This window comes from Manis pentadactyla, chromosome 18 (genome assembly GCF_030020395.1).
Source record: "Manis pentadactyla isolate mManPen7 chromosome 18, mManPen7.hap1, whole genome shotgun sequence".
Taxonomy (NCBI): domain Eukaryota; kingdom Metazoa; phylum Chordata; class Mammalia; order Pholidota; family Manidae; genus Manis; species Manis pentadactyla.
In genome coordinates, this window is record NC_080036.1 from 28,885,895 (window position 1) to 28,906,613 (window position 20,719).

General features: G+C 53.0%; 1 protein-coding gene across 1 annotated transcript; it reads right to left on the minus strand.

Moving 5' to 3' along the window:
- Positions 1 to 603: 603 nt before the first annotated feature.
- Positions 604 to 19,207, minus strand: FSD2 (fibronectin type III and SPRY domain containing 2). Its single transcript, XM_036931883.2, has 12 exons — positions 18,326 to 19,207; positions 18,085 to 18,180; positions 16,282 to 16,512; positions 15,379 to 15,401; positions 14,282 to 14,403; positions 12,396 to 12,551; positions 10,485 to 10,619; positions 9,582 to 9,732; positions 7,170 to 7,303; positions 5,132 to 5,264; positions 2,712 to 2,888; positions 604 to 880 (listed from the first exon to the last, which is right to left on the minus strand). The coding sequence occupies exons 1-12, from the start codon at positions 18,962 to 18,964 to the stop codon at positions 628 to 630; spliced, it is 2,250 nt and encodes a 749-aa protein (XP_036787778.2). The 5' UTR covers positions 18,965 to 19,207; the 3' UTR covers positions 604 to 627.
- Between the last annotated feature and the right edge of the window lie 1,512 nt (positions 19,208 to 20,719).

Here is a 20,719-nt window from a genome sequence, read left to right on the forward strand (position 1 = left end):
TCGCTGGATGAAAACAGTCATTTATTCAACAAAGATTTGGTGTGCACCTGTTACGTGTTAGTCCTTGGGAACTGAGGAGCAAGACAGACGGTGTCCCTGCTTCGTGGAATTCAGCATTATAGAGGCCGTTTCAAAGCAGGAGCAGGGTAAGGGCCATAAAGGAGAGGGACATGTGTCACAGAGTGCACAGCAGGAGATGCCACGTCACAGTGCCTCTCTTGGCTGACTCATGAAACATGAACGCGCTGAGCTGCTGGAGCCAGTGACACCCGTGTGTCTTCCCCTCCCTTTCTCTCCTGCAAGCTCTGTAGGCCTTAGAGACGCAGGTACTGCACATACACACAAACAGACCAACACAGTTTGACGGCTTGGAAGACCTTTGAGTTCACTGGGTCTGAGCCCTCATTTTGAAGCCCAGCCTGGCCATGACTGACCTAGTGTCACACAGGTGGCAGGGCACAGGACAGGGTGTGGGTCAGGTGAGGTGAGTGTCCACACACCAGTCTCCCAGGTAACCACAGGAGCCATAAATTGTGCTGGGTGCGTGGGGCTTGAATGCCGGCTGAGGCGTGAGTGGCTGAGGGGGCAGGTACAGAAGGGGGAAGCTGGCCACTTGAGTAGGAGGGTCTAATAGAAAGTGACGTGCTTTGGCATTGGAATGCCGTTATGTATCTTTAGGCACCCAGGCTTTTCCAAAGAAAAGCAGGGATGCACAAATTGGTGAAGCTGACAACTGAATGTGTATAGATGCTGAGAAATGTCCACATTGAAAAACGACAGTTTTGAACTTTCATAGTCTAATAGAATGCCGATCTTCCTTGGGGAAACAGTTATTCTTAGATCTGGAGCCATCTTGTTGTGCAGGAATTCATACTTGTGCCTGAAATTTAAATGTTGATACAACAAAGCTTCAGAAATTCTGTAGATGGCTATTTAGACAACATTTTGTATTTTCCTATGATTGTGTTACTTTCTTTTATTAAAAGACTGCCAATTAACAGGCCATCTCCAAAACTATTTTCTAAAATTTGTCTTAAGAGACATTTTAAACCCCTTTTTGCACGTCTTAACCTAACAAACTTACATACAGTATCATAAACTTACAGTGCATCAAAATTTGTATAGAAACAGAACATGTTCTAAAAATGTGGAGTTCAAGGTGAAGATGTGTAACTCCTTTATGATAAAGGCATTTGAAACGGGGAGCCTCATGATCTGCCATGTGACAAAATGGGCCTTTGGGTATGACCTGGGTGCAAGTACTCATGAGGAAGCCAATTCCTAAACTTCAAACCTGTGGCCTGTCCCCACTGAGTGCTGCAAACCTTTCGCCCTGCTTAGTACCCTGTGTGTTTGGAAAAATGGTTGGGACCAAAACCAGCCCCAGGCATTCTAACCCTGCTACCAACAGATGTTTGAAGGGCCCACACGACTGTGATGAACACGGTGTACAGTCTAAATAGAGTGTCCAGCTGTCTCCACCCCATCTCACCTTATCTTCCCCTCAGCTTTTCTTCTTTACGCAACCATCAGAAGCCAAACAAGCCCTTGGTGCTACCTTACCTCTCACCACTGATTGTCCGAGATGCATACGCGTCAGCTAGGATGCGTCACCCTCAGCCTCCATAGTAACTGTCTGTCACTGTTTCATAATATCTTTCTAGATGGGACCGTAAGAAACTAACGCTGTAGTTCCAGTGCTTGGCTGTCTGCCCTTCTTTCTCATTCTCTCTCTCATTCCCACCTGTCTTCTGACCTCGACCCTTCCTGTTACACAGACTCCTACTCTTCCCTAATGCTTCCCCAGTTTTTCCCTGCCCCTTGTTCTTACCATTCTAGGAGAGGAGACTTTGCTTTTTAGTTTTATTTCAGGATAGTCTCCAGATAAAGTATTTGGCTCAGTGCATGGTATTTCTTGCATTCCCTAAGCTAGTAAAGTCCACTCTAGTCTAAATATCTTACAAGGAGGAAGTTGGTCTTCCTACTTAACACTTGGGCAGGACGAATAATGTTCAACCACAATGGAGGCTTATGGTCATAAAACACCAGATGAAACATTAATGGGATTCAGCAAGCCAACAAGGGTCAGAGGCCCCACAGTGCAAGGGGTGCTGGAAAAGTGGTGTGGAAAATTTTTTTTTGCAGTTTCTGAGATGAAGGGAGGTTGCAGCCATGGCCTCCTCTGAGTCTGGAGGTGTCACTGTCCTGGGCTTCATGGCATTTCCCCAGCTTTCTGGAACTACTTCACATGTAGAGGACAGAGTACTTAGCAGCAGAAGCAACTGGAACTAGCCATGACTATTAAGCCTCTGCCCACGTTTACTTAAAAAGATGGATTGGGGCTTCAAGTCAAACTGTGTCCATTTAATAACACTGAAGTTGAGTGTAAAGGAAAACCAATCGCTTACAGTTAAGAATGTTGTCTCTGGAGCCAGACTGCCTGGGTTCGAGTCCCAGCTCTGAATTCAGGTTGGATGGATTCCCTAACTGCTGTGAGGCATAGTTTTCTTTTTAAAAATGGGGTAATACACTTGTGAGAAGTAGACAATGTGAAATAGCACATAGAATAGGAAAGGGGCTGCAATCAAGGCCTGAACATTTTCAGAATATTTTATAAAACATACCATAGGCCTTGATTACTGCTAGCAAAAACCTCCTGCTCTGTTCCTTCAGAAGCAAATTTCAATCTTGGGATCCAGATTGTACTTTACCTTGACGAGGCAAATGTGTGCCTCATGCACCAGGACAGGCAGTTTGCTCCCAGGTCCTCCTGTTTAGGGACATCTTCAGAGGCCACCCCCACCGTGTAGTCCAAACACGCGTCCACCTCCACTTCCCAGTAGTGGCGCCCTTGGACTGGGATTAGGTTCCCCATGACAGCAACACACCTGGATTTAGAAAGTGGAGGCTGTGTGATTTGGGGTGAGCTGAGCCCGGCTGCGTGGGCGGGTGCGCTCACTGTCAGTCACTAGGTGGCCTCAGATGAGGTGGCAGGTGTTCTGAGTGGCACCCCACCCCAGCTCCCAGCTCACCTGACCGATGCTGGAGGGAGACCAGGAGTGTTACAGGCCCATGATGGCTGAGGAGGGGCAGATGGATTGAAAAGGCCCTGATTGCTTTCTTTTAAACATGATTGGGCTTTTTAGTTAAAAAAAATATAAGAGGTTTGATTTGCTTGTTCATAAAAAAGAAAGGAACCGAGACTGCACAGAACTCAGCGTAGTCAAGGGAACCACACCACGCTGGCTTCCGTCAGCACACCAGCCTGGGGGACCTCCGACTTCGAGGCCGACCCATGAAGAGCAAGACAGCAAATTCCTCACAAATGATCAAAACCTACTTCCAAGTTTCCACTGGGAACAACTGTACAGACAACGGTCAGAGTTGTGCCATGTCTGCGACAGTAAAGCCCCTGCAGAGGAGGGTTTTCTGGGGACATGGCATCAGTGTCTCCTCAGCGAACATTCTGCCTCCCACAGGAGCCTCCTCCACTCTCCGAACTCTATATAGCTTCCAAGCTCCCCAGGCAGAGTTACTCAGCTGCCGTGGACACCTTATCTCCGCTCCCCAAGCCCCAAGTTCTGGAAGCCCAAGCAAAGCTTTGGGCAGGAAATGGCACGCAGTTAACCCTGATCTCCGTGAAATGAAGCCATCTCCACTCCAAGCTCCAGACCCACATTTCCGCCACCTGTTTCCAGTTCACCATGTCCCAAACTATCATGATGGCACCCCTGCCCCCTTGCCTACCAAAGGTTGTGTTTGGCTGTGGTGGGGAGGGGCGTGTGCCCCCCATGTGTTCTCCGTTTTGGTTAACAGACTCACTGTCTACCCAGAAACCCAAGACAGAAAAAGACAGGAATAACGGAGTGACCACAGAGCTTCTAGATTAGTTGTGACTCCAGCGCTCACCAGTGGTATGCCATCGGGCAAATTACCTCCTTTCTGTGTGCCTCAGTTTCCTTGCTGTCCAGTGGGACTGGTAACAGGGACCTCCCAGGCCGCTGCGGTGATGCACCGAGATAATGCACGGAAAACTGGGAACATGTCCTGCTCTTGGTGAGATGCTGTAAAACGGCAACGATACTGCGGCCCTGACCCGGCCCTCTCCTGCTGGCCCCCAGCCAGCTGGCCACGCCTCTTGCTTGTTTTATGTGCCGTGTGTTGAATCCACTGGCTCCTCTCAGCCACCCTACTGCCAATTTAGTCAAAGCCTCCACGACCTCCTCTCTGGTCTCCTGTTCCCATCTGCCTCCCCCTGTCCTTCCCCAGCTTATGCCTCGCCACACACTGATCTTTCTGAAATGGAAAGCAGGGCGTGTCACCCCCCCAACTGTAATCCTCCAATAATTCCCACCACCTAAATGATAAAATCCAAGCTGTCTTTTGCACTGGACCTTATCCATCTTTCGGGCCTCGTCTTCCCTTTCTTCCGTTATGGACCCTATGTTGCAGACACACAGTAAACTGCTGGTTGTTTCCAAGCATCTGATCCTTGGCTGCCCTTGTTTGTACATGTACAGGGCACTCAGTCCGCCTTGTTGACCGCGCCCCTCCAAGAAGCCTTCCTGCAGGGTTGCTACAAAGCCTCATTCATTCTTCTACCTTACCTTTCAGTGTGTGTCTCCCCCACCTGCCTGAGTGAGGCTGGCAGGGCCTGCATGGTCATCTGGTTCCCCCAGCACACAGCATGGTGTTGCACAGGGCGACAGATGTATTGGTGACAGGATATCAAAGTGGGCCTCTTTGAGCCCAGAAATAAACCCACGCATATATGGTCAATTAACATATGACAAAGAAGCAAGAATATACAATGGCGGAAAGACAGTCTCTTCAATAAACAGTGTTGGGAAAACAGGACCATTGTGTCACACCAGGTACAAAAATAAACTCCAAATAAATCAAAGACCTAAATATAAGACCTGAAGGATAAAACTCCTAGAAGAAAATGTAGGCAATGATCTCTCGAATATCAACATTAGAAATTCCTTTGTGTATGTTTCCCCAGGCAAGGGAAACAAGAACAAAAAGATTTCTTTCCCCTTCGAGGCTGCATCTGCTGCAACCGTTTTCCTGAAGAACAGCGCGTGTTAGGCAGGCCCACAGAACGTTCTGGCGAGCACTTGATAAATACCTGGTGAACCGGGTGTTGCTGGGGAGCGGCTCCCTTTCGCCTGTTGTCCTTTCGCTTCGTACGACTGTAAACCCGTCTTGGGAGATGGTCAGCCAGGGATGGCAGGTGTGCTCGTTCAGGGGGAAGTGGCTGCCTGGGGCCAGGAAACACCAAGCTGATCGCCGGAGGGCGAGGCCGCCGAGCTTCCCGCCCGCTACACTCCGCGCAGCCTGGGCCTGGCCCCCTAACAGCCCTCGGGTTAGCAGCGCGGATCGGGCGGCGTGTGCTCACCTCTGACCCGAGCAGTTTGCAAGTGTTATTCCGTCCTCACAACTACCCTTAGAAACAGGTGCTGTTACTTCCATTTTGTAGATGAGAAAACAGGCAGAGTGGTTAAGAAATCAACTGGCAAATGATAGAACTCGGATTCAAACCCCAAGCTGACCCCGGGGGCGGTGCCCTCCGCCGCAAGGCTATGTAAGTGCCGGCACACGGGCAGGAATTTCTAACTTACTCGCCAAGGGGAAAGGAATAAAGAGACTTCTTAACGATCAAGTTGGCAAAGGTCAGCAAAATTCAACATTCCTCTTTCAACTAGAGCGAGAAGGAGGGAGATTCTAGCCATCCCCAAATCATGGTTAAAACAAAGCTCATCAAAAAGTGGTACAGAATAGATGATTAAAAGTTATTTAGTAAAAGAAATCCATTATTTAGGAACATAGTAACTCACTTTCCATTACTGTCTCTTAGCCAAGTTCCTCTTAGGTTCCCATTCTGTCTCTTCTTGTCCCAAACTGTAGTCCAAGCACCGCCATCAAGCTGTCACAATTACCTTCACAATCCGATGCTGCTGGACATTTTATCTGCTACTGAGCTGACGGCCAGGGGCAGGGGGTTTCCCACCTTGCCATGGACACATGTCCTTACTACCTGCTCTCTAGTCCCAAGCAAGGATCATTTTCAAATATATAATGTTTTTGCTGATTCATGCTAAGTTTTTCATACATACACTCTTAACAAACTATTTGAACAAACTTGTGCAGAGATGACTGAATACTCAGGAGCTGGCTGTACCTTTTGCTCTGTTCCCTGTTATTGAAACAGGTAGAATTTGCCATGTCAAAGCCCCATCTTAGCTCAGAAAATTAGAAGCATCAGTCAGCCAAAGGAAGGCCCCAGCCCAGTGCAAAGGGAACCCTGAATCCTAATCCCAGCTCTGGGGCCTGAGGTGGCCACTGGACTTGTTTGTCCCGTCTATGAGGAAGGAACAGAAGTGCGGATTACACCTCTCCTTCTGGCACTGGGAATGACAAGATGGCACGGCGTCCCTTCGTGGAAGACCCCAGTCAAGAGTATGCTGTCCCCCGAGCCCCTGGGCCCAGGCTCCCTGGTCCTGCCTCTTACCTGCACGTCCCACAACCAGCGGCCTGAGCTGCTCTTGCTCTGTGGGGGGAGGGGGGGAGCCCCCTGGCTTCAGGGCACCTTGGCAAAGTCAGAGCCCAGGGCCACAGCTGTGCTGGGACGGCACGAGATGTAGGGAGTGTTCCTAGTGATGTTTCTGCCAACTCAGGATTTGGACACGAGAGGCGATAATTCCATGTCACAATGATGCCAAGTGAGAACGGGAAGGAGCTGGACTTGGGGACATGGGCACCCGCGAGGGCCGACGGGGCCTGGAAGGGGCTGGGCAGCCAGGTCTAAGCTGCGCCTGGGGCCGCTGAGACAGAGACGGGGAGATGAGCCGAGGCCAACGGCCCTTCCTGGGAGCTTCGCAGAGACATGTCCCAGTTGTGGTGGTCGCCTTGTGTGAGCCACCAGGCCAGTGTGACGAGCCCCTGGTCCACCCGAGGACAAAGCCCCTCGGCGCCAGGCAGCCACGGTCGGGCCCTCGGTCTCCCCATCTGTAAACTGGGGCCACAGGACTCTGATCTCCGAGCCTGTGGCCCCTGCCTAACTCCCCCACCTGACTTGCTGTATTTTCCACTGATGACATGCAGCCCTCGTCTGCTGCAAAGTGGCCACCGTGGGTCCCAGAGAGTGTGTGGCCCAGGGCACTGACCTGTGGTGTAGACGGTAGCGGGCTCGCTCCTTGCGCTGGGGCCCCCCATGTTGAGGGCACGCACACAGATGCTGTAGCTCTGCCGGGGCTGCAGCTGCACCAGGGCCTCGCAGGTCGGGACGCCCACAACAGACCTGGGCAGGGGAGCAGAGCCATGGTCACTGTGGGGCGGAGCGGGGCGGCCACTCCAGGCCTCCTTCTACAAGACGAGAGTGTTAGTTGTCTCACGCCCCATCCTCTCGCCCACAGCACAGCCAGGACCCTCCTCACATTCCCCGTTACCCCTCGTGTCTGTGGCCGTCTGCCCCCCAGGCTCCCCACCCTGGTCCCTAGCACTGTGTGCACGTGTCTGAGCCACGTCAGTGGAGGCGTGCGGGCGGGTGAACCCAGCGTGTTTCTGTCTGTCTGGCAGGTCATACCCGCTCTGAGGGCAGGGCCAGACCACGTACCAAAGCACAGTGCTGGGCCCTCGGCATGTGTCCATGAACAAGTGAGCCAGGCTAGAGCTGAAGGGCCCGCTGCAGTCACCCCCTGGAGGACAGCTGCCCCTGGGCTATACGGGAATAGCAGCCCCCCTTGCTGCTGTCTGGCGTCCCGCAGCTGCTTAGCTCCTTTCAGTCCAGGGGAAGAAGAAGCCTTCAGGGTGATGCCCGTTTATAGATACAACACCCTCGCCTGACCAGGCCAGCATGCAGGTCCTCTCTCAGGCTGCAGCTCCCGGCCACGGGGGCATTTTACGTACTCATTCGCTAAGTCTTAACTAAGCACCTCAGGTTCCAGGCGCCATATAGGGAGGCCCTGGGGAGAAGTGAATGCTGTCTCTGTCCTCATAGAGTTTACAGTAGAGGGGAAGAGAGGCATTCCCCAATCCATCACCGCAGGAAATGTAAGATGGCCACATGACAAGGTGGCCGTGCCCTGTGGAGTGTGCAGTGGCGAGAGCTGGGCTGAGCCCTGGAGAACGACTAGGAGGTAACTGGACAGGAAGGGGACAGAGGAGTCTCCTATACAGAAGAAGTAGCAGGTGCAAGGGCCCTGTGGCAGGAAGGAGCCTGGGAAGTAGAAGGAACTAAAATATGAGCCAGACAGTGAGGAGAGGCTGGTATGGGACGAGCCGGAGAGCAGGGAGAGGCCAGAGCCCATGAAGGGGTTCAGTTTCTCCCTTCACAGCAATGGGACGCCATGACTAGATTTGCCCTGGGAGAGAAGCCCCTGCCCCAGATCACCCAGGTCACTGATTGGCCTCTGATGACCCCCACCACTGTGGGCTGGTCCCAGGTGTCAGGTGCTCCTAAAGTATCAGCACAAATTGCAAAGGAAATATGCATTATTCTGTTAGCCGGAACCACTGGCCCTCCCTGCCTCCTGTGTATCTCCAGAAGTAAACAGCCAAGGTCAGCCCGATATGGCTGCACACAACGTTCTACCCTGAACAGATGCCTGGGTGGGAGAGGCCAGGCTCCAAGCCCAGCACTTAGCATAGCAGAATCTGCCCCCAACAGCTGGCTCTGACCCCCGTCCCTCTGGTGTGCTCTGGGCTCCCCGGCAGGCGGGCCCTGGACCTGGAGGCGGGTCCGGCGCAGCCTGGCTGGCTCATTCCTTTCCTCACGCTCTGGACTGCCTGGTCGCACACCAGAGGGGCGTCCACGCTTCCGCACTGCACACAGCTGCACCCTCGGGGCAGAGTCCTGCCCTCACCTAGCTGTGACTCCCTCCAGCCACCCAGGGGTGGATGTATGCCACCAGACAGCCTTCCACCAAGGCCACGGTGTTCTCTGCACAATGAATGCTGTCCTTTCCGTTTTTGCCTCACGCCCGTTTCCCGCCTTTCCCTTAAATGCCAGCCGGTGGCTCTCTCAGTTCCCCAGTACACCCGGCTCAATCCTGGTCCTGGCCAGCCACTGCCTCAGCCAGGAGCACCCTGCGCCCACTAGTCTCAGGGCTCAGTCCTTTCCGCTGCTCAGCTCGGTCCACCTGTCCCTGCTCTCCAAAGCGGCCCCCCACCCCCGCCCTCTCTCTTCCGTTGCATTTCCTTTTCCTTCGCAGTACTGTGTCTTATGCATTTCTTTACTTTCTAGTTTTTGTCTGTTTTCCCCCACTCGACTGTCAGCTCCGCAGCTCTGTCTGTCCAGCTCTCTGGGCCCTCAATGCTTTTTGAATGGATGAATAGGAAACCTTAGTTGGGATAAAAAAGCAAACCTGAGGTCACACCATTCATTCACTTCTCATTTGCTCACTGTTCGCTCGAAGTAACAACATTCCAGCAACTTCGCACGAAAACTAAGCAACCTAAAATTCAGGTTCCTGTGTGTCACAAATTCTGCCCTTCTCTCCAGACCCCAGACATTTCCTAAGCTGCCACCATGTCAGGAGTCTGGGCCTCTTGTGCCCAGAAGTGCTGCCATCACTCACTCCGTCACGCCCGAAGCTCTTGGCGGCTCTGCCTGGGTCAGCTCCACTGTGTACGAGTCCACAGGGTTCAGGTTCCCAGAAGCCCAGCAAATCAGCGCAGCCTCTTCGCAGCTCCTTATCTCCTTGCTTTTTATAATTGGGGGAGAAGGTGCTAAAGGCAGGAGAGAGGGGGGAACAGTGATTCCCTTCACATCCAGCCAACCTGTCCAGAGTGTGGACAAAATCACAGCCACTTTTCCCCCAAAAGAGGCTCAGTGCAACGCAAAAACACACCAGGTGCAATGACGGCCTGAATACTTGTGCCCCCGACCCGCCTCCACCTAAGGCATATGTGATGTCCATTCCCCAGTAAGATGGTATCTGGAGTCTTTGGGAGCAGTTAGGTCATGAGGGCAGAGGGGTTCTCATGAAAGAGAACCCAGTGAGCTCCCGGCCCCTTTCTGCCTCGTGAGGACACAGCCAAAAGACCTGGCCGTCCATGCACCAGGTCGGGTTCTCACCAACACCGACTCTGCCGGTGCCTTGATCTTGGGCTCTCCCCTCCAGACTGTGGGGGGTAAGCCCCTATCGCCTCCTGGCCGCTGAGTCCGTGGCACCCTGTCGCAGCAGCCCGAGCGGCCCAGGACGCAGGAAGCCCTCTCGGCTGCCCCTGGAGTCGGGGATGCTTGCGAGGTTCCAATGGCGCTGTGACCCAGGGCAGGGCTTTTCGATATTTGAGACCAACTATGAGAGGACGCCCCTGCCTTGCTGGGAGTACAGATTTGGTGTCTTAGGTGAAAGAAGAAAACATTCAGCTGTCCCTGCCTTTCCCAGTGAACCAGGAGTCCTGGCACGCCTGGAAAGGTGTGCCTCCTGTGTCTCCTGGAACGAGGGTCCTGCTACAGAAACAAGTGGCCCTGTTACCTGTCGTGTACACGGCACGCTCACTGGCAGGGCTGGTGCCAGCCCTGTTCTGAGCCGTGACCCAGAATTCATACTGGGTATTTGGCATAAGATTTGTCACTGCGCAGTATGTTTCTTTGACGGTCATTGTAAACTCTGGGGAAAAAAAAGACAAGAATGCAATCCTGAAAATAGGCCAAGTGGCTCTGAATTCGTTGAGCTGAACCGCCCTGCAGATTACTCCTCCCATCCCGGCGAGCACAGCCTCTGCGCTGTGAAGTGGCTCCCCTCCCACCATCCCACCACGGGACTGGCTGTGCCAGTGGGATGATAGCAGTTGAGAAGCAGGCAGAGGCTTGGGAAGGGCTGGTGCCTGGGGGCAGGGGCGCGGTCCTCTTGCCACTGGGAACACTCCCACGTGGACAAGCCTGAGCCAGCTTCCTGGGGGTGAGGCTGCGTGGACAGAGTCCTCTCTGCCATCCCAGCCGAGGCCCCAGAGGCGTGAGGCCAAGCAACCCTACGCAAGCTGGCCCAGACCAGGAGAGCCGTCCAGCCAACTCATAGGATTATGAGTGATAAGAAGTATCCCGTAAGTTGTATATATGTGTGTTGTGGGGTGGTGTGTTGTTACACAGCAGATCTAACTGATACACCTCAAACCTCCGAGACCCTTGAAAGGCAGTGATGATTCATTCACCCCCCTCTGATGCCAGTTCCTTTATAACAAAGCAGTCCCTGGAAAAGCTCTTCATAGTCTGCGGCCACAGCCCAGCACAGTGGCTTCCGGGTGCCGGCACGGTTGATGCAGGGTAAAAGCGGTGCCTGATCAGATCTGACTTCCCGGGCCCCAGCCCCGCTGTGACCTCTCCCCCTTCCGTCCATGCTCTCTTTAGTCTTTATTCTGGCCACCCTCACCCTCCTCAGCATCACTTTAACTACTCTTGCTTTTCTCAAGAATTCCCCTTCCTTGCTGGTCCCTGGGCAGAGAAACCATCCTCTCCAGCCCTCAGGACCCCCCTGCCATGGGCTGGTACAGTGGGCAGAGCTCTGGGCAGGGAGCCTGCACAATTGATTCTCGTCCTGGTTCTACCATCACATACCGTGTCCACAGGGTTTGCAAGTCCTGCCCTGGGTGTGGGTCATCCCTCTCTGGGCCTCACCTTCCCCATCTATAAGGTGGAAATCTCCAAGGCCACTTCCAGTACACTCAGTCTGAGCCCATGTACCCAGGATAGGCCCTGCCAGGCTGGTGGGGATCCCCTGGTTCCTCCAGATGCTCAGCTGTGACTCCTCTCCTGTCTGACCTCCTTCTCAACAGGATAAGTCATCTATTACGGGGGGTGGGGGAAGGTACTGGCCCAGCAGAGCCCCACGCCAGCCAGCTCCGTTTCCCTGGGAAGGCGGTGGGCCCAGGGCTGCCCATGGCGGAGGCTGGGGGCCGATCCCAGGAGCCAGCTCCAGCTGGGAGTGTGGACCTGGGCAGCCCATCCAGGCTGCAGAGGCAGCTCACCTCACGGGGTGTGCAGAGTAACCCTCCAGCTCCTTCCAGCACGGGTTGATCTGGAAGAGCCAGCCTCCCCTGGCATTATCTGCTGGAACCCAGCCAGCCCAGCTGGGCCTTATCAGGAGGAGTGCCTCCACCCTCCCTGCACACAGTGCGGCCAGAGGCTCATCCCAAGGACAGCTCTGCCCTGGGGCCTGTAGAGACACCCTGGGCATCTGGGCCTGGCCTTGGGGTCCTCGGCAGGCAGGCCCCAACATCCCAGCCCTTTCCGCACGCTCACCTGCCCCCATCCCACCCTCCGGGTGGTTCCCAGGTCACAGCTGCTCCAAGCTGCCCGGAGTGCAGATTCATCCCGCCTCTACCTTCCCCACGGCCCTGAGGGGCCCCAGCCGCTCCAGGGTGAGGGCTTGCTCCTGGCAGAGCCTCACCTGCTCGGCCCTTCCCGGGGGAGCTGTCCCGCACCGGCCGGTAGGACAGGCCGTAGCTCTCCACCGTGTCGTCGGAGTACAGGCTCCAGCACACTCGGACTGAGGAACCTGAGGCTGAGTTGGGGGCCTGTGGGTTTATCACTGGAGCAGAAGGAGCTGGGAAAAGGGGGAGGAAAACAAACAAAGGAGGAGCCTGGAGTTGAGATGTGGGACGGGTGACCCCTCTTCCAGGACCACTGACCCCCCAGTGCATCCATGGACTGTGCCAGTGGAAGAGGCAGCACAGGGCAGACAAGGATGGGAAGGCCAGACCTCTGGCCAAGTGGCTGCCTGAGCCTGCAAGCGACGGTCAGCACGGCCATCCCTGCCTCGGCAGATCTGCACGAGCTCAGGAGGCGGGGCTGGCGACCGGACCTCAGCCTGGGGAAGGGTCTGCAAGGCCTGCCCCGGGTGTGGGTCCTCTGACCCGCGCAGGCCTGCACAGAGGCAGGACGGCAGCCTGGAGGGAGCACAGGGATGAGATGCCTCTGACAGGGACGCCCTGCTCTCCTTGGGGTCCCGTCAACTGTCCCTTCATAACGATGAGAGAGGATTGGGCCAGATTGGGCTTTTCAGAACCAACTTCTGGGTCCACCTACTGAGTTAATTCTTTTCTTCTGGGTATTGCTTCTGTCCAAGCCCCCTTCCCCCAACCACCCCACCTCCCTGCACCCACCAGCCACACACAGACGCCAGCCGGAGAGGTGGCTCTGGGAGGTGGCCTGAGAGCCCGTGAGGTGGCTGGGAGGCTGCAGAAGCGAGCGGGAGGGGGTGGGCTGCACGGGACGCAGACACGGGAGGGAAGGGCAGTGTCAGTGTTTCCCCAGCACCGACTTGGGCGACGGTGCCTCTCCTTCCACAGGGCTGTCCCCAGAAGGGGAAAGGACCATCTGATGGGCCCCACAGCTCAGGGAAATCGCCCCTGACCCCGTGAGCCTAAGACCGGCCCCCAAGGTTTATGGATAAGGATGTTCATTACGGTTCATCCAGAGACATCCCAGCGTCCAATAGTTGAGGAGTAAGTAAGCAAATTAAGGGATATAGCCATTAAAAAGAGGTTGTAGAAGAATTTATCAGTGTGAGACAATATTCATCATAATTGTTTTGCTTTTAAAAAAGCAGATTACAAAACAGAATGATTCCATTTTTATTTTTAAAAGATCTGTGTAAAGGAAAAACCTAAAATGATATGTACATAACATTTTTATAATATGTTGTTGGGTGTTGGTGAGGAAGGGGAAGTGAGCTGTCAAAAAAAGCTGAATTCCAGTATTATTCTTAGAAATAAGTAATCACAGTAATATTGTTCAGTGTTACCTGGGACCATGCGCTGTACCTACATTGCCTCATTTAATTCTCACCATACACCCACGAGGCATCTTTATGTCCATTTTACAGAAGAGGAAACCAAGACTCAGAGAAGTTAGGTAAGTTGTCCAGGGTCACACAGCTAGGGAGTGTCCAGGCTGGGATTCCCACCAGCTCTATAGGATTCCAAAGCTCATTGCTTAACCACTATGCTGGCTAAGGAAATAAAATTTGGGCTATGTGCTTGGGGTAAATCTGGCAAGAGAGCAGGTGTCTACAAATCTGGGTAGGCTATGAACAGAAAATATTTTAAGGCTGTCTGGCACTAAATGCTGGGAGAGTGAGGGTGTGTGCTTACCCCGGTGGGGGTCAACTTCTGTTTTCACCCTTACAAGCCATAAGGACAAAAATGTGAAGTTAGAGGGGAAAAAAATAGTTGTTTCTAAATCTTCATGATTTTTTAAGCCACCAAAGCATCTAATGCAAAGCTCAGGGAAATCAGAAGTCGCTGTGAAGTACCCCACGGGTGAGGTGCGCACCTGGGACGGTGTTGATGGAGCCCATTAGCTGCTCCACGTCAGAGAAGTCCAAGGTCTGGTCTTCAAAGTCAGGCTGTGCAGAGATCTCCATGTCTGTTTTTGTTTTCAGGAATTTTCCAAGTCTGTTGGTACAGAAAAGACATGCAAACAAGAATGGGGGGACACACTTCTTAGGGTATGTCTCTGGAGCTGGGTCATTAGTAATAAGTGAGGAGGGTCTCTTTGCTGAGCTTTTATTTCTTTATTTTCACATGGTGCTGGCTACTCTCTGCCGTCTGCTCTGGTGACCGACCCAGGAGGTCACCAGCGGGGATGGGCAGGATTGGACTGTGCATCTGACGGGTCGTGGGGAACAGCATGAGCTGACAAGCTCCAGATCCTCCCCTCCGAAGACCCACCAGGTGCTGGCCTGGAAGCTCCCACCCCCACATCACCCCAGACCCCAAGACTCAGGGCTCCCTCTCCACAGGGCCAAGTGCCCTCGGCTTGCTCAGCGTGGGCCGTGGACTGGGGCTCTGGGTCTTCTTGCACCCTGCTCCCTGGCAGTCACTGGGCTGTAAGTGGCAGGGGCAGAGTCTGATACCGGGTCTGTCTTTTGCTAGGGCCCATCTCTCAACACTGCATTGGTAAAAGCTTCAGTGGTCATGCTGCTTTATAGTCACTGTTTTATTCGATTCTCACGAAACATACAGGTGAAGAAGGTAGGTCCTAGACTGACTCGACTTGCCCAAGGTCAGGGGTAGCAGGATTTGAACTCCTGTCTGACTCTATAGCATGTGTTTTCTGAAGCACTCAGCTTCCTGGGACAGCTGGGGGGCTCTAGGACTCAGCGGGCTCTCAGTCCGTCTGGCGAAGGGAGGGGCTCACGGGCCTGCTAGCTGGCCTGGCCATATACTCCCTCCCAGCCCCGGGATTCTGAGATTCAGTTCTAGGGGGCCTTGTGACCCCCATACCATCATTCTAAAGCCAGTGCGATGTAATCTGATGGGCAGACACAAAAGCTGAAACTGGGAGCATATGACCAAGAGGAACCGAGTCTTTTTGGATATCTAGAGAAAGGAACAGAAGGAGAATGTATGTCAGAACAAAAGTCTTACCTATCAGCCATAGCTACAGCATCCTGAAAAGGAGAAAAGGAGAAAATATTAAGTTGACTTTAGAAATAATTTTCTTTTTCAAACTATAATAATATAAACCTATTTAGGACCATGGAAATTAGGAAAAAGAAAAGTCAGCTATATCTCACACTTTAACACAACCACTCTTATGAAGCCTGTGCATTTCCTTTCCTACTGCTGGTTTTTCCCATTAAAATTAGATAAGCACATTCTATATTACAAAAGGTCTTTTAGGCCCTCGGTGTGAAATACTGTGGCCAGGTCACTGAATGGGAATGCCGTCATTTACTTAAGCGTTCCTCAATTGTTGGGTATTTTGCTTGTTTCCAGTCTCTCACCATCATAAAGAACAGTGAAAACATCTTCATGTATATCACTTTCTGGGCACTCGGGATTAAGTTCGTGAGACACAGTGATATTGTGTGACTGGTTCCAAAGGTCTGAGCGTGGAGGGCTCCAAGGGTACCTCCCGACGTGCTGTCCAGTTTCGGGCAAGGGTCACCCCAAGCATGGCAGGAAGGTGGCGCTGTTGGGTTCTGACCACGCTGGGCTTGGGCTGCAAGAGGCCACCTGAGGTAGCCAGAACACTGAGCACCATTTTTGCTCAGATCCACTTAAGGGGCCAGATCTTTAGGTAGCCAGGACAGTGGGGCAAACACTCTGGTGTTGTCTGAGCAATGGTGGAGGGAAGGGGTTGGCTGTCCAAGAGCCTGCACGGCTGCTTGCAGTGAAGCTGCACAGAGCGTGGTTGCAACTTCATTACCATGACCATCTGGTGCAGCCAAGTGGATGCTGACCATAAAGCCAATGCTGACACCTCCAGGCAGGGAGGGGACAACCTAACCCCCTCCGGCCACAATGCCATTTCACTTCATCACTGACCTTTATGAACTCAACCTTCTCTTCGTGACACATCTCCTCTACTGTTTCCATCAGCTCTTTGCAGGCACCAAGGTTTTCTCCGCAGCTGACTAGCTGTCCGTACAAGGCCTCCAGCTTTTCTCTCTTTTTCTCCCCTAGAGCTTGTATTTTTTCTTCGTATTTTTGAGCAAGTGTTTCCAAGACCTCATTATAATGTGACTCGAAGTTTTGCTCTTGTCTTCCAAAATTCTCCTGCAAGACAGTTGACCTCAGTCACCATTTCAGTGCATGGGGTGTGTCAACCACAGAGTCATTTGGGGCATGGACATCTACCTGCCCAGAGATGTGCTAGTCCCTCCCCACTGTCTTATCGTCTCTCGCTAAGTGGCTGGGGTGGACACAGGGCGAGCGAGGACCAGGAGTCTCCAGCTGGAACCCCAGGGACCATCTCAACAGAAAGGACGGCTTTCTCTCCAGGAAGCACTTCGCAGCCCCCTCCCAACCTGCCACTTCCTCCCCACCCCGCCCCTCACCTTTAGCAACCTCCCATCACCATGACAACTGACCAGGGAGATCATCAGTGATGACTCAGCCTGCCCCAGGGACCGTGGACCTTAACACCGGGAGGTTTGCCGGGGCAGATTCCCAACTACCTTTCCCTCCGGAGCTCTCAATCCCGCAAGGCACTCGCCTCCGCTCCCCGGTGTTTGTGTCATGCAAACACCGGGGCCACACAGGTCCTCAAACCGCCCCAGAGAAAGATGAAGGGGAAGGGGAATAAGGTTGTGGCCCGATGGTGCTGTGTCACGGATGACGATGCAGGAGGGCAGAGGGAGGGCTGTGACAGGCCTCACTCCCGGAGCGCAATGCATAAGAGATAGTAATTAAAGCACATCTGCTCGCAGTCCCCCTTACTGAGATGGGGAGCCCAAAAGAGCTCTGCGGGTTCTGGCTGATGTCATTCCCATCAGGTCACAGAGACATTTCCATTCAATCATTCAGGAAGTATTTCCTGGCACCTCCTACGTGCACAGGACCCGCTCAGGACGGCAGAAGGGATGGAAAAGCAGTGGGTGACTCCCAGCGCTGAGCGGCAAGGAGCTGAGCGGCCTCCCCCTGGGGAGAGTCTCTGATCCGAGCGAGCTGCAGCAGGGCGCCTTGCGTTTCGTCCTGGCTGACAAGCGCTTCCCCCCTACCCACAACCCCGAGCACCGGAGGGGAAGGGCTTGTGCCTCAGTAGGGCACTAGTGCAGGAACAGCTCCCCTCCCTTTTAAGGGTGGCGGTGAGGCAGGTCTAGGCTCCTGGGAAAGGGGCCTGGGCTTAGCTAATTCCTAAGAGGAGTTCCTGCTGGTGCGGACTGAGGCTGCATCGCGGAAGCAGAGCGTCCCCACGAAGAGGGGGAGCAGCAAATCCCCGGGCCTCGGCCCTGGTCTGCCTCCTCTGGGGGGTTCGGCTGAGCGCGGGCCTCACGGTGCTGTTCTCCACACCCGCTGGGCACACTTGGGGCACAGAGGCAACAGCGGCGGGGAAGAACGCCTCTCGGCGACAGGGTGGGGGCCCTGGGACGGCGGCCCTGGGAAGAGTCCCGGCTGCAGCAGGGCTGGGGACCTGCACACAGACGACCCGCCTCCCCAGGACAGCTTGCGGTCCCGCAGGCACAGCCCACAGGGAAGAGGCTCACGAGTCGTGTGCCCACGGGGCTGCGGGGGCGGGGGCCGGGGTGGGGGGTGCAGCAGCGACACAGGTTCTCCGACTCGCCGCAGGCACGGCTGCTGCCAGGCCCCCAGTGGGGGCGGAGTGTGTCCCATCAAGCGTGCTCTTACCTCCACCGCGATGAAAACCTCTTCCAAGTGACTTGCAAAGTTTTCCATCTCGATAATCTGCTTTTCCAATCTGAACATGTTTCTGTGGATTTCATCCTATCAAACAGAGGACGCCAGAGGACGTCAGTGCTCCATCTTCTCTCTCTCGGTTTTGCAGGGGGCATCTTAGTTTGATGCCTGCCCGCATCCTTGAGAAACATGCAGCATCCGGGGAAAGAACCCGGGAGACAGGGCGCCGTACCTTGGCGCTCTCCAGCGCCTCATCCAGGGGCGTCACCTCGTGGCCTTGGTGCTGGTCGAAGCCCTCCTCCGAGGCCCTCAGCGGAGTCTTGCAAGTGGCGCAGAAGGCGTCGGCAGCCTCGTCCTCCTCCTCCGGGATCACGTAGCACGCGTACTCGTCGCTGGCGCGGCCCCGGGCGCAGCCGTAGGCTTCCCGCAAGTCCCGGCACTGGCCCGGGGAGCCCCACCCTCCGCAGCCCGGGCCCCCAGCCCCGGCGGCGTCTCCACCGGGTCTCCAGTCTCTCTGCTCGGCGGCGGCTTCTCCCCTCGCCAGCATGTACGAAGGATATTCTGAAACCTCTATTCTGGGCATGTTTTCGTCCACACACTCACCCCCTAACTCATGATCACCGTCAAGTGCGAACAAGTGGACAAGGTCGTCCGCGTCCTCGTCATGGTCTCGCTGTGTCTTACCTTTCTCTGCTCTTCTCGGCTCGTGGATCACCTCCGCTTGGACTACGTCTCTTCTCATCCCAGGGTTTTCTGCTGGGAGGATCTGCAGTCTGTCCTCGGAGTCATACAGATCCATGTGATAAAAGTGCACGTCCTTGGGCGCAAGAGACCTGGCCAGCTCCCGCGCCTCCCCGGCTTCCTCGTCCATGGCAGCGCCGGAAGACCTTGCACCTTTGCCCAAGAAGGAGCCTTCCTGGGCAGTTAAGGGTGGATACCCTGGGTTCTAGAATGCAAAAAGAGGAAGAAAACCCTCATTACATGGTTGTTAGACTGGGCTCAACTCATTCACTATTTTTGAAATAATCGTCTGAGCAACTTAGCTGTGCTTTTACGTTAAACCATCAAGAAAGGCTTGCTTTCTACAGCTTAAAGGAGACAGGAGAAATTACAAAGAAATATCAATAGATTTGACTTACAGAAGTCTCCTCTACGTTAAAAAAAACTTTGAAAGGCATTTACTATTAAACACGTATAAATTAACTGAAAAAAATTAAGATCTCAATAGATTCCTGTGCAAGGACAAGTCACAAAATGATTACTTATACAAAAACATTTAGAAAATAGTTCATCTTTCTGAGTAACAGAACAAATAAATAAGATGCCATTTTGCCTTTCCAGTTAGAAAACATTAAAAAATATAATAATGATAACCAAGGCTGGGTAAGGGTACAGTGAGGTGAATACCTTCACATGCCACTGGTTGGAACATACATTGGCCCCATCTTTCTGGAGAGCAAATTTGGCAACAAGGATCAGGAGCTTTAAAAATACTCACTCTTTGAGTTAGTAGTCCTCTACCAGGACCCTGGGGAAAAATCTCTCAAATACAGGGGAAAATTATTTCTATATATATTTCTATATTGCAAAAATATTTGTAATAGCAAAAAAAAACTGTAAAGCCCTAATGATTAGGAGAATGGTTAAGCAAACTAGGATATGTGCACCCTGTAGAATATGACGCAGCCTTTAAAATATTAGGGAGAACAAATGATAACTTGGAGAAAGACTTCCTGCATGTTACTCTGTTTACAAAATAAACAGAGTACTCAATTCTACATAGACTGTGATGCCCACTATTTTAATGGAGACAACATAAACTCTAGAAAGAAATAATAATAGTAAATACAACATTAAATACTACTTATTAGTAGTAAATACAATAGAAGTTACTGCTTATTAAGCACTTACTATATGCTTTTTCTGTGCTAGGCAGTTTATATATATACCTCTATGTGGTAGGTACCACGATTATCTCCGTCTAACAAATGAGGAAACAGTGGCTCAGAGAGGATACCTTGTGCAACATCACATGGTCAGTAAATTATTGAATTGGGATTTGAACCTTTGTGTGGTGGCCAAGGGACTGTGCCAGGCAGATATCCAACTACAGGGCATGTCACCAACCTTGGGTTATGGCCGCACTCTGAAATTTGTCATCACGTTTGCACGGAGGATGTGCTTCCTGTGAGCATCTCCCCATCCAATGACAAAGTGTAGCTGGGACATGAAGGCAGATCTATTTCTGATTGACACAAAACGCCTCTCATGGCAAATTTTGGCTGGAGGACTCCTTGACAGCTTTGTCCAGCCTTTCTCAGAGTGCATGACAGACTAGGATGACTCCTCCGAGCCGTCCTTCCTTCTCTCCTTCACTTGAGGTCAGACTGGCACCTTGGTCTGACAGGTCTCTCAGCTTTTCCTATCTTCCTCCCCATTTATCTCACACAGTGATTCTTCCAATAAAATTCTTGCATTTGGTACCTGCTTCTTGGAGGACCTGGATTAACACAGTCTGTTGGACCCCAAAGCCCTTTCTTCTTGGTACAGAACCATCACTACATTATATTATTTTTCTGTTGTAGTTTTACGGATACATAATTCATATGCCATACAATTCACCTGT